General features: G+C 36.0%; 1 protein-coding gene across 8 annotated transcripts in view; it reads left to right on the plus strand.

The window, feature by feature from the left end:
- Nucleotides 1-13,981, plus strand: part of PTPN3 (protein tyrosine phosphatase non-receptor type 3) — a 202,833-nt gene that overhangs the window by 176,025 nt on the left and 12,827 nt on the right. For all 8 annotated transcript variants that reach the window (XM_054192934.1, XM_054192932.1, XM_054192933.1 and 5 more), the window contains 4 exons: nucleotides 2,357-2,447; nucleotides 2,716-2,777; nucleotides 3,639-3,785; nucleotides 7,038-7,166. In XM_054192934.1, the coding sequence (XP_054048909.1) occupies nucleotides 2,357-2,447; nucleotides 2,716-2,777; nucleotides 3,639-3,785; nucleotides 7,038-7,166 (429 nt within the window). The remainder of the gene's footprint in view (nucleotides 1-2,356; nucleotides 2,448-2,715; nucleotides 2,778-3,638; nucleotides 3,786-7,037; nucleotides 7,167-13,981) is intronic.

Below are 13,981 nucleotides of genomic sequence, written 5' to 3' on the forward strand. Positions count from 1 at the left end.
GTTTATTTCCATTTCCAGGACATTTGTAACGTCCAGTTCTGTGGTGTTTCTCCCTGCTGATCTAAAACATTGATGGTTACTTCTTGGGCAGATTACCTCATAGGTGAGATTCCCCTGTATACAGGATGAAACTTAGAAGATTGCTGTGTAGATTAATGAATTAATGTTTGTCATGTTCTTCAGTGTGTTAGCAAGAAATGTCATAGAAAACTGACTAATAAAATGTTTTTATAGTTTATTAAATTAGTTCCTTCAGTGTTAGTGTAAGAAATTCCCAAAAATAATTTATCTGCTTCTCAAGTGGCAAGGGAGTAGTACAGTGTATGCATGTTTGTGTTTGTTTTGCTTTTATGGATCTAAATATTTGTAGTAACTGTGGAGAAACCCTGGTTATTATGACTTGCAAATTTCACATTGAGTTCTGGAGTAACCCTTTCTGATGCTGAAAACTGTAGAACAGCAATACGATTTTTCCAGATTTTAATATTTTTCCTTTGCTGGTTTTTCAAATGCCGTAAGATTTAACGGTGGTGGCTGAAGAGTTGCGGTATTGCTTATTGCATCACCACTACTTTTTATGAGGTTTGCTTTGTTTCCAACGTTTCTGAGAGTTAAGATTCCCCTTTTTTTAATGAATTGTAGACTAAGGTTCATAGCTGCTTTCCAAAATCCACAGCACTGGTTGCGATGCAGCAATAGTAATGAGCCTGTTGGCCATTGAAACAGTAACTCAAAAGATATGAACTAACCTTTCAATGCTTTGTTAATCATCAAAGTTGCTGACTAAATTTGTGCACAACCTGTAATAATCTTTATAGGATATTTGATCTTTTATGACTCCTCCTGACAGCATTTATAGAATGATAGTACTGATGTTACCAAAAAAGCACAAAACCTTTTTGAAATCTAATAAACTAGGGGACAGCTTTGTTTGAGTTCATTGTGTAGTGATCTCATGTTAAGAGATGTTAAGAGATAATTGCAGTGTCACCTCATCAGCTTTGGTGGCTCTCAAACCCTCCATTCACATTACTAAAACAGTAAATAATTAGCCAGTAAACTATGAATAATCAAGTTTTTCCAAAATATCTTCCTCCACTTCGGCAGAATTATAAGAAGTCTGTCAATGGCAAATGACTTTTTGCCAGGCAACAATAATGAAGCTCCAGAATTGTTACTTAATATTGAATTATTCTTTCCTGTCTCCCCCAAAAAAAGTAGAAATCACAACTTGGCTCTAGTAAAAATGGAACTTGAGTTATAACTGATAGAACCTGTTTGGTTGTTACATATATTGTCAAGTTCTCTTCTCACGTGGCTTGTTTATGGTGTTCAACTTGAAAAACATGAACACCATAAACAAGCTGTGACACCAAGTCTTAGGGTTCAGTAACCTACGGTAGAATAAGCTTTTTGTGTATTGTTCCTTTTCTTTCAACCAACTTAGAGGATTTTAGCCTCCTATTTTTTTCATTCCATTTTATGTGTGGAACCATATTCTAAATGTTCCATTTTATGTGTGGAACCATACTCTAAATGTTCATTAAACATGTAAGTTATAATGAGCTCTCTGGTAAATGTTCAGTGAAGTATATAAAACTTCGGCGTGGCCATGTTAATAACCCAGTTTTAAGTTGCTTTCATGTATATTTAATACAGAAAAATTGCATTTCTTGATGTTGTTGTTGATATGTTTTTCCCCCCTCCGTACCTTGTATTGTTTTGTACAATGCATGTAATGCATTTTGACCTTAAAATTTGGTTTTGGTTATATACTTGTATGCCTACGTTTACTCAAGATAAAGTTCGCAAGATAGGGGTTAGCCCAAAAGGAGAGTCACATGTTAAGAGATTGTGATGCATTGAAGCTTTGTTTTTTCGGGTAATTGCAGGGTTGAATGTGATGGCTTTAGTCCAGAGAACAGAAGCTTGTTTGAATCTTTTGTATTACAGTTGATTCCAGAAAATATCGGTCTGCAGCTTTTTTTTTCTTCTGATGTCTTTTATTGCTCACTTCTTCCACCTTCAACCTCTGATTTCCTTCTGGCACACAGTTTTATAAGGAAAAGGCAACCTTGCAGGGAAACAGTTTGTATCAATGACTCTTACACTTGCTGTCTTTTTTCCTAGAAATTCTTCTAGAGATGATGATGGGCTAGTAGTAATAGAAATTCTTGTCATGTTAAAAAATATAAAAATCTCTCAAGTGAATTTTGCAGATGGTTAGGAGAAAGATTAAAGAAAGTAACTTACGATTTTTCTTTTCAGTCTGTGTGTTTTCATGTGAATCTACTTAGTGTGTGTATAGCATAATCACATCCCTCAAAATCCTACCATTTTTAATTCTGTCTTGCAGCAACTTTATAGAAAGAAACCAGGATTGGCTGTTACATGTGCAAAGGTACCTCAGAATATGGACAAGAACAGATACAAAGATGTTCTACCATGTGAGTATTAAGTACAGACTTTCTGCCAATTTTGCTTTATCTTCTAAACGATAGCTTATAAAACTGTTGTATTGAACTTCTTGATTAAAGATTTCATTATATAACCAAAGTCATATAATTGTTCATTTTATTTTCTAAATGGTTATCTATTTTGGTTTGTATCTGCTGTTTGTGTCTGCAGTTCCTCAGGTTTTTGACTTAATAGAAGGGAAGTACGCCCTTTAATTGCTAATTTGATTCCCTCTTCATTTTTTTTTTGTATGTGCAGATGATGCCACAAGGATAATATTGCAAGGAGATGAAGATTACATTAATGCGAATTACGTGAATGTAAGTCATACAGAAACCTGCATTTGGCCACTTTCTGTATTACAATAGCAGACTAAATTTAGCCTTTTTAAGAAATAAGGCGGTTTCGATTTTTATTTTTGGGATTTGTAAGCATAAAAGGTGTGAAGATTCATAATGTAAAAGATGAAGTGTCTCTTGTGAAACAAATGGCCGTCTTGATACACAGTAGATGCAAGCATGTGGTATACACTGTGATATATGCAGGCTCTTTAACCAGTAAAAATTCTTTTACCTTTCCATATACTGCAAATGCTGAGGTCGTCTCCTGTAGCTTAAAACTAAGCCTTTTTTCCTCTAGAACCACTTATGGGCTACCAACTATGCTGTGTAGGGTCCAGAAAATAAAGCAGGGCCCTGATTGCCCTAATCATATGTGTAGGCTGGGAGACAGGGAGAAGAGGGACAAGTATATATACGTTTGCGTCAGATACTTAAGCTAAACACCTAAATCACAGAATTAACTATTAACTTACTGTGTCCAGCATCAGGCAATAATCAGCTTTTTCCGGTGTATTTTTGGTATACCTTGCCATTATTTCTTACTAAATATTAAAGAAAATTTGGAAAGCTTTGCAGCTTCAAGTTTTCAAGTACATTTTCACTATTAATCATTTCTTCCTAGTTCAGCATGAAGGACTATAGTATCTATAGTACACATCTGATTTAATTTAAACATTTAAAGATTTTTCACATGATAAATTGTGATCTTGATTGTCTTATTACTCAGCTTGCTGCCTTAATATTCCCTCAACTCTGTTTGAATGAAATGCTGAATTAAAGAAAAATAGTACTTCAGTAGTGAGAGCAAACTTCATATGGGATTTTTCTTTCTCTTTATAGATGGAAATTCCTTCTGTGGGCATTGTGAACAGGTACATTGCTACTCAGGGTCCTCTTCCACACACATGTGCGCACTTCTGGCAAGTAGTCTGGGATCACAAGTTGTCACTGATCATCATGCTAACAACTCTTACTGAACGAGGACGGGTAAGCGTTCAGGTTCTTTGTATGCTGAAGAAATGTACTGTGCCTTTAAACTTTTTTCCTGTTGTTATGATTAAATAACCCTAAAATAGGCCAGCTTATTCTGTTGAATCATTTCTCTGAAGGCCAGGCTTTCTGAATTGCTTAGAGGAACAGATACTCCGCAACTTTTTTTGTTATGCTTCTTTGAGACAAACCAGCTGTCTGATAAACAGAAATGACTCAAATGGATTCTGTTTTGCTGATCAGCCAGGTACTATGTGCTGTCATTTCCGCACACCACACCCCCCCCGCCCCGGCCCCCGAGAGTTGGGCTCCATGTGGCACTTGCTCTCCTGACGATTAAGCAGACATCTGGAAGCATTGAGCAGGTTGAGCAAAACTTGCAGTCTGGCTTCAAACAAGAGTCTGCCATTGCAGTATTTTCTAGTTTTAGTATGCTGGTGGTCAGAATTTAACCTACTTACTTTTATATATGTCATAGGTTCTTTCCTAGAATAGCTCTGATAATTCTTTTAAATCTGTTTAAATAACTTCTAGCACTCCGTTAATTTCATAATAATACACTGAAAATTAAAGCAGTATCTGGTGTATTCTGTTGTTCTTCGATTAAATGTATCCTTTGTAGTTTTAAAGATGAAGTTTTTAGATTTTTAATGTATATACAGGGATTGTTTTTGAAGTTTTAGAAACTGAAAACTGAACAGTTTCTTTTAAGAGGTAGAGGTGATGATGACTCTTGTATACCTTCAGTGTAGCATAAAATGCTCTCTTCGTAGCTTCCTGCTTTTTTTTCCTTCTATTGAGGAGAAACGCAGGTTAGTACTAGTCTGTACTTTGCCCAGTGAGTTGGAGCCTTCAAGTAGATTTGTCACTACCTTCTGACCATTCTGCTGGTACCTTAATACACCAGACACTTTTTCTAAGTTTTGTTTACTTTCAGAGATGATTTGTGTTTGCCCAGTTTGTGGGTGAATTTTCAGGGATAGAGAAAGATGTGTGTTCTTGCAGAGGATCCTCATTGCCATATGTCAAACCTTTTCCCAAACCCTGGAGATTTTACATTCTAGAATATCTGTTTTCAATGGTGTTAAGATTTGTACTGTATGATAAAAAACTTTTTTTTTCCCCAGTAATGTTCCTTTTTTAGAACAGTTTCGATAAGTTATTTTGTCTTAAATTTAAAGGGGAAAGTATTACAGATAAGCTACTACAGTAAAAATTTCAGGCATAATGGTTAAAATTTGGATTTCAAGCCATTAAAAATTGAGCCTTAAGAAAGGTAGAATTAAGAAATTTTGACATTTCAAAATTTCCAGCTCTTGCCATTCTGTATTAGTTTAAAAAGAAGTTATAGACAAAAAAAGTTATAGGTGGCACAGGCAACGTTCGTAAGTTGATAGAGAGTCCAAATTAACTAAAGCTGAAATATAAATATGATGAGAATATCAATTTGTTTGATTTCTTTTGGAGCTAGTAACTGTTATTATTAAAATGTATAGGCTGTGAAGAGAACAACTATAGCTCAGTTGTTGTGGTCACACATAATTAAGTAAAGTTTTCGGTGCAGTGTCTGGGGAGTTGTGTCAAGATTGTTTTTTATGAATCCCATGGATTTTCTTATAGCGCAGTTGGACTTTTTCTTTAATATGCCTTTCTCATATGTCCAGTGGAATGGTACTTGGAAACTACTTGGTTTATATTTGTCACATGATGGCAATTATTTACAAGATTAGAGTTGCAGGAGTGGAAGATGAGAATATTTAATTACTGGGATGAAACATTTAAACCTTTATGTTGATGGGCAAACTTGAGCTCTCTTCAGTGTCACACTGAAATGCTTTTCCAATTTCAGTCTATTCCACAATGTTTCAGCCTTCGGTTAGGTGGGAAATGAGGTAGCAAACTTTCTGTCATTAGCACTGCTCTAAGTTTACCTTTTAAATTGAGGAATAGATATTGGCATTAGGATTACTTCCACAAAAGTTACATGTATGCTGTCTAGATGTACCTATCTTATCTGCCTTTAGAAGGTGAACCAGAAAAAGGAGGACTCTCTAATTTCAGCAATAGAGTGGTAGGGATCCGAAGATCGGGCTCTTACTATCATCAATGGAAGACAAGAGAGAAAATGGTTCTTTATGGTTGTATGCAGAATAAATCTATTTTCTTTTAGAGAAGATAGGGTATTTCATAGGTTTAATTTTAATATTGTATTGCACTTCAGCTCTCACTTGTATTTTGGGGTACCCCAAATCGCATGTACAGCAGGTGCATTCGCATACCTGTATGACTTTGCATGTCACATGTTGGTAGACTTGAAGGTTAAGCCATTATGGCCTTGCATGAAAGCTGTGTGAGGCAGAGGGCAAATTATACTTTCCTGCATCAATAAGAATGTTTCTGGGCTTTTGTTTATTACTTTAGCATTTAGATACAATTAGTCATTTAAGAGAAGATTTCTGTCCTCAGTCTTGCATCTGGCATAGAAAAGAAATATATGTCTCTTTCACAAATGACGTTCACATGAACTAAAGTTCACACTACTTTTTGCACTCCAGCATGATCTTGCTTCAAGATCTAAGAATAACTCAGGTTTGAAGGGACTTGTGGAGATATCTGGTCCACTCCTCTCTGCTCAAAGCCAGGGCAACTTTGAACTTCATACAGGTTGCACAATGTCATGTCAGTTAAGTTTTGATTATTTCCATGGATGGTGATTCCACAGCCTCATAAGGCATCTTGTTTCTTTCGTTGACCACCATCACAGAAATTTTTTGCCAACATCTAATAAGAATTTCCCTTTTTGCATCTTTTTTTTTCAGTCACATCTTGTCCTTTCATTGTTCATTTTCCAGAAGAGTGTGGTTCTGTCTTTGCTATAACCTGCTATTACGTGGCTGAAGTTATTATAAATTCACCCCCTACACTTTTCTTAAGGTGGAATAAATCCATCTGTTTCTCCTCCTACATATGCCTTGAGAAGTCATTTTAGGAATAGCAGATAAGTACCAGAGAGAATGCATCTTGCATCCAATTTACCTGAATTTTTATTATAAATGACTAAAATAAAAGTTTATAGATAATTAGCCTATTTTGTCATCGTATTTTCCAGTTTGGATGTAAATGCCTCACCAACAAACCAAAATATATTTTATACCACTCCTTGAATTCCCTGAATGATAGTATAGGAGGGGAGGCTGGAAACAGAAGTGCTTGTATACAGTCTTGATGTGTGCTTCATTTTCTTTACAGACCAAATGTCATCAGTATTGGCCTGATCCACCAGATGTAATGGAATATGGCAGCTTTCGTGTCAGATGCCACTCTGAAGATTGTACGATTGCTTATGTTGTTAGAGAAATGGTCATTACAAATGTTGAGGTAAATGCTCGTTATCATTAATCATCCCCAAGCAAACATGGATGGACAGGTAGATATAGACTGTGTCTGAGCATGTACATCTCTGTGAATATACAAGTGTGTATATATATATGTACACACATTTTAATAAAAAGAATATGTATATAGTATATGAATCGCATAGTATGATAATTTCTTTAGAGCTTCTTCAAAACCATACTTTTTGAAGTTCTGTAATTCATTATGCTGACCAGGTACTGTAATAAGCTTCACAAAGATGTTTAGTGGTTTTCTGTAAACGGTTTTGCAGTCACTGATTCTTCACAAGTATTTTGATTTTTTTAATGAGAGTTTTTTCTAACTGCTCTTTCAAGGATGAAATATGGGGCACTTGATTAATGGCACATGCAGTTAGAACAGCTAAGAAAAAAAGTGAGTCGTAGTAGTGTTGTTTGGAGACAAGATGCAGGATCTCACCAGCACCTTTTCATCATCTTTAGTCAGACTTTAAAAAAGAAAAAAAAATACTTATATATCTCAATTGAAACATGCTCAATTTATGTAAGGTACTTACATTCCTTAGCTGTTAATGCTTTATGTTAATGGAAGGATTACAAAGCAAAGTTAAATACATGGAATAACTCTTGCATATCAGCTTGTGTAGTGAAATCTGTGTTCAGATCACATCTAGACTTCTCACAACCTGAATACAGGGGATGAAGTTTGGATTTTGTTTGTAAGCTGTCCTATATTTCCTATACATTTCCCTCTTCAACTCTTTTCCAAAATTCTAGTCACAAGTATTTTCTAAAAAGATGAAGGGTTTGTGCTATCATAAGATACATGTGTAAGAAATCACTGTGTACTGACCAAATGCTTATTTACAGCTCCAATACTAGTCAATCTTTTAAACTTCTGTATAGTTAAATAGATTTTACTGTTACTAGAATTGCTAGTAGTAAGAAAAAGGAAATATCTGTTTTAAAATGTGACATTTAATTGACATCCTTACAGCAGGATGACCAATCCTTTAGTCTCATAAAATTGTAACTGAACCTGTCACTTGACAGTGCATCCAAATTTGTTTTAATGTGATTAAGATTTCCTTTGTAGTCATAAACATGTGAGATGCCAATACTTAAAGGTCTTCCAGTTAAGATGGACTGCAGTGTTTCAGTTTCTAGCTATGAGAAACCATCCAGTCAGAGAGCAGGATGACTTTTTGTTCTGTTTTTCAGCTAATTAATCTCTAACTGATAAACTCGAAGAAATTAACAGAAGAAATTAACCTCATTAAAGCAATACTGCAGAGTATACATAGGCAAACTTTTAGTTCCTGTCACTCAAATTAGTTGATTGCCAATTAACTTTGGTTAGCTAATGCTTCATGTAAATATTAGTTTACCCTTTTCAAATACTTGTTCTTTTTCTTGATTAGTATTTATCAAACCAGTTCATCGTTTTGAGTAAATGCACCAGTGACTGTCTTTAGTATGTGTTTTCACTTCAGGTGTCTATTTACTAGCATGTGATAAGTCAAAATTCTAATGAGTGGCGTTTTGTTTTTTTTAATACAAGCTAATTCTTTTTGAGAGAAAAGTTGTGCGAGAATATAATGTGCCTTTGTAGACATGTTAACAGATGTGAAAGTTACAAGGATCTTCAAATGTGTAAGTAGCCTCATGATAGCTCTCAGCTGAGAACATCGTTTCTAATGCGAAGGCATATGCTTGCATGGGTTTCATCTGAGTTAGACAAAAGCATGCTAAAGCTAGTCCTAGGTGGATGTGTTTGTTGCGATGAGGGCAAGGTTGTTTTGAGGGGGTCTTTTCTTTTGGGGTTGGGGTGGGATTGTTTGTGGGTTTGTTTTTGTTTTTTTTTCACTAAAGGTGTGTTTATTTGGCTACACTCAGAAGAACACTCAGCTGTCCATACAGCTGTCCCTACCATAAATATATGAACCCAATAATTGATAGCTCTGTGTGCATTTTGTGTTTCAGGTGGAAATTAAAAACCTTTGTAGCTTGTTAAAACATAGCAAAAGAACTCTCTGGAAACACTGAAGTGTCTCCTAGTTTTCCATGCCATTTGAGCTCTTTTCTTAAAGCTGACCAAGTATATTCTTCTGGAGGCATCTTGTGTTTGAGTAAACTTTATATGTACTAGCTCTCAGAGATGATGTTGTTGTATTCTTTGAAGAATACATTAAAAAGTCATCTGAATTCAAACCAGGGTTTTATTATTCCCTGAACTAACGTGAGCATCATTGGACTAGTCTTTTTGAAGACAAGTAGCTTTTAATAGTGAGATAGATAAAGCTTCCAAACTCACAAGAGACTTGATTTCTGTTGGAAAGGCATATTTGTGAAAGAATTTTCTGTGAATTAAGTTGCACAGATTTCACATCTGCCTTTAGGGGAAAGGAGCTCAAAAGAGAAGTTTATGAAATGATGCCCTTGGCCTTTTGTTCATATATGTTCAGAAGAGTTAAGGAACACGAAACTTTATAGGATTTTTTCTGATGCAGTTTAACTCAGTGCTTCTTTACCTGTAATTGAAGATCAGCAAATGACTGCAAATGTGAAATATTTGTAACCTTTCTAAGTCTCCTGAAATGAAATATGGATTAATTTCCTGCCTTTTCTATTCAAGAACAAGATTGAAAGCTATCCTGTAGCAAAATGAAAGAAAGGCAAATAAAGCACTAACTTTGGGGGTTTGAGGTTGGGGTTTTGTGGATTTTTTGGTGGGGTTTGTTTTGTTGGTTTTTTTACTTTTTTAAAAAAGGTACAAAACACTTTGGGGACCAAAACAAACAGACCAAAGGAAACAAATGGTGTAGTGGGAGGGCAAAATTCATCACACAGTACGCTATTTCGTAAAACAAGATAAATGTTTCTTTTTAATCATTGGAAAAATAGCATGGGAAGCCTGAAGCAAACTTTCATTCAATTTCCTTTAAGATAATTGCCTTGCAACTTATCATTGCACATTAAATCTCACCTAGGGAGGAATAACCCCATGCACCAGTACAGGTTGGGGGCTGACCTGCTGGAGAGCAGCTCTGTGGAAAGAGACCTGCGAGTCCTGGTGGACAACAGGATGACCATGGGCCAGCAATGTGCCCTCGTGGCCAAGAAGGCCAATGGTCTCCTGGGGTGCATTAAAAAGAGCCTGGCCAGCGAGTCGAGGGAGGTCATCCTCCCCTTCTACTCTGCCTTGGTGAGGCCGCACCTGGAGTACTGTGTCCAGTTCTGGGCTCCCCAGTTCAAGAAGGACAGGGAACTATTGGAGGGAGTCCAGTGGAGGGATACAAAGATGATCAAGGGACTGGAGCACCTCTCTTATGAGGAACGGCTGAGAGACCTGGGTCTGTTTAGCCTGGAGAAGAGAAGACTGAGAGGGGATCTTATCAATGCTTATAAATATCTAAAGGTGTCAAGATGATAGGGTCAGGCTCTTGTCAGTGCTGCCCGATGACAGGACAAGGAGCAACAGACACAAGCTGGAACACAGAAAGTTCCATCTGAACATGAGGAAAAACTTCTTTACTTTGAGGGTGCCAGAGCACTGGAATGGGCTGCACGGAGAGTTTATGGAGTCTCCTTCTCTGGAGATATTCAAAACATGCTTGGATGCGTTCCTGACCAACCTGCTCTAGGTGCACCTGCTTTGGCAGGGGGGTTGGACTAGATGATCTCCAGAGGTCTAACCCCTACAATTCTGTGATTCTGTAATTTCATCCAGTTATATTTTGAACCTTTCCCCCCTCGCCCCCAGTTTCCCCTGACTCTAAAAAAGCTTTTTCCTTGATATCAGTTAAGTGTGACTAGAAGCCAGCAGTGGAACTTAGCGAGGCTGTGGAGATGATACCTCATGAAGTTAATTATTCACATAACTTTGAAGAACAGTAATTTGGCAAGTTTTAGGGTTTTTTTTATTCTGCCACATCTTATATTAGTTGTTGCCACACGTTGTTAGTTGTTTCCAAAGTGCCCTGTCATTCTCTCACCTGATTTGTTTTATTAACTAAAATAAATAATTCAAACAACAAAAAAAAAAGAAATTAAAGATATTTAAAAATTGATTGCATTTCATCCTCTAAAGACAAGTTGTACCATTGCTAGAACGAATGAGGAGTGATCACTACAAAAGAGCACTTACCCCTTTGAAACAACCCAGGTCAAGGTAATTAGGACAATTCCTTGTGTCACCATGTGGACTGTTTAGTGTGATTGTGTAGACAATGGCAATGCAAATAGAGAGATTTGGGGAGAGAAGCTTCTTTTTCATTTTAAAGCTACCACTTCCCATGGCTATCACAATGATGGAAGGAATGATGGAAGGAAAAAGAAAATAAATTGATGCAGCAATTCAAACAAATTGAAAATTAAGCATAAATCTATTTTGCTAAGAAAGGGTTTGCTGTTTATTGAAGGGAGGTAAAATTGCAAGATGAAGAATGTCTGGTGTCTTTCTGTTTAGGAATGACTGGCATGTAGGCCCTGTAGTGACTGTGTTAAATTGATATTAGATGAAACAAAGGCAGCAATGTAAATGACTATACTGCCAGCACTTTCTGCTATAAACAGCTGAAAATAGAATCTCTCTAATTGTTACACGTTTTAATTGTTTGGGCTGAGGCTTTCCATGCCATTTGAAGATTGCCAGATACATGTTATACAACAGTTTGTGGGCGGAAATGTTGAGTTTGCTCAAGTTAAAGGTTCTTAGATTGTTCCGCTTTTGCTTCTGCACATTAAACAAGACCTTGTGTTTTCTCTTTCCAAAGAAATCAATATAAATTTGACCATCTGATAAATGTCTTGAACAAACCTGTCGCACTACAGAAGTATTTTAAAGGTTTCTGTGAAAAGTATCTGCACTGAACATGTTCCATTCTGTCGAACACTCGTGGTAGAAGACAATGAATTGGGTTTGAATAGTAAAGAGCTGAAGAACAAAAGTGGATTAAAAGTGTTATGGCAAGGGTGTACAGAAGCATAATAAGGTGGGACCAGTGGTCCAAAGAAGTGCCAAATGCCGCTGCCAAAGTATCTACTCTTAAGAAACTAAGCTTTAACTCTGATCACTGAGTCTCAGTTTTCAAGGTACACTTATGTGTAGAGCATACCTTTTCCTTCTGAGAAGATAATAGGACCATTTCAAGGTTAGTGTAGTCCTACAGGGTGAATTTTTTTTTTAATTGAAGATTATATTATAACCTAGACCAAAAAGGACATTAACTGAAAAGGCGGAATGTAAAATCAATTGTTTGGATTTTAAGAGAAGTCAAAATGAGGCTGACTTTTCAAGCCTACCTTTCCTTCTTTCTATATGAGTATTATTATTCTAAGCTGTATATGTTCTTTTTCTGAAGAACACTCGATTGTTTTATTAATCAGGGAGAGTCATTTTAGGAGAATGATAAATTATAATAAACAAGGCTGAAAGCTTCAGAAAAATGAAGAATGGATATTTTTGTGGCTGAAGGTCTTGACAAGGAGATTGTTTTGCAAGTGTTACAGCACCTATTTGAAGTGTTACCTCCAACAGCCCTATACTTTGTCAAGAGTTGCAGTCCCAATGGCAGACTTATTAGAAAAGATCATGTGTCTTTGTGGTTTTGAGCAAAAATGAAGTTGCTTTTGCAGTAAGATGTCTTAAATTTGCACTGGAGGGGTAGGTACAAGTACATATTTTTTATTTTTTTTGATGACACCTTTGCAGCAACAATAACCATTGTCAGAAGGACAGTAGCAAATTCCTTGTGACAGATATGATGTCTTAGGCCTCTGCAGCTGCTTGCTAAGTAAATGTAGGTCAATGCTGTGAAACAGATAAATGTTGGCCAAATGGCCAATGATAAATTGGGAAAATTACATAATCCAGAAGTGTCACTGGAGTCTGTAAGTTGTTTGGACCTTTTTTTTGAATCCTGCATTTTAAGCTGATTTTTGGAAATGCCAAATCCATAAATTCAATTGAAATCACTCTGTGAGTGCAAAAAATAGTAAATATTTTAGGAACAACAAGGTGTATAATGTCAAGTTAGGCAAAAATAGCATCCGGGCCATGAACAACTCTTGCTGTCTCGCTTTCTGTAAGTTTAGACTTATAAAAGAGAACTAATACAGCCAGATTTTTATAAAGATAAATTCTCAATTTATCTGTCATTAAGATGCTACAATAATGACTGGCATTGAAAACCTCTGTGCAAAAAAAATACAAAGTTGTGGAAAGGATTTAAGCTGACTCGCAGAGAATAACAGTTTGGACAGCAGCTTGAGCATAGTGAGAAGCTACCACTTATTTTTCATTACCAGGTTTGTACAAAGAATCAGGGTGTGGCAAAAATGGTGTGTTTAAGTATTGTTAATAGGATATGTACAGTGAGGCTAACTATGGGACCAATAACTATGAATCTAGCACTTTTTAAATGTATGAGTGCTAGATTTTAGTAACCGTGATGGTCTTTCAATGCAAGTTATTTCCATGTGTGGAGGTATTTAGCTGACATTTTCTGAATTTAAAAGCTGACTTTCATTATGAGTATAAAGACTTGAAGAGTTTTGTATTTAAAAAACAAACAAAACAAAAACAACAACAAAAAAAACCCCAACAACCCACAAACCAACACAACACCAACACTAAAGAAAGCTTTAAAAAAATCTGGACTTTATCAGAGTAGTGATTTGGTATCTTCTGTGTAAGACATAAAAGTATTAAAATTAGAAAAAATAGCTCTAACATATTCATATAACTACTGTTTACAACAGGTTTATCTTACTAATAAGAAATCAAGTATTTTAAAATACTTGTGCATTTTGAAAAGC

The sequence above is a fragment of the Rissa tridactyla genome, chromosome 2, assembly GCF_028500815.1.
Source record: "Rissa tridactyla isolate bRisTri1 chromosome 2, bRisTri1.patW.cur.20221130, whole genome shotgun sequence".
NCBI classification, from domain to species: Eukaryota; Metazoa; Chordata; class Aves; order Charadriiformes; family Laridae; genus Rissa; species Rissa tridactyla.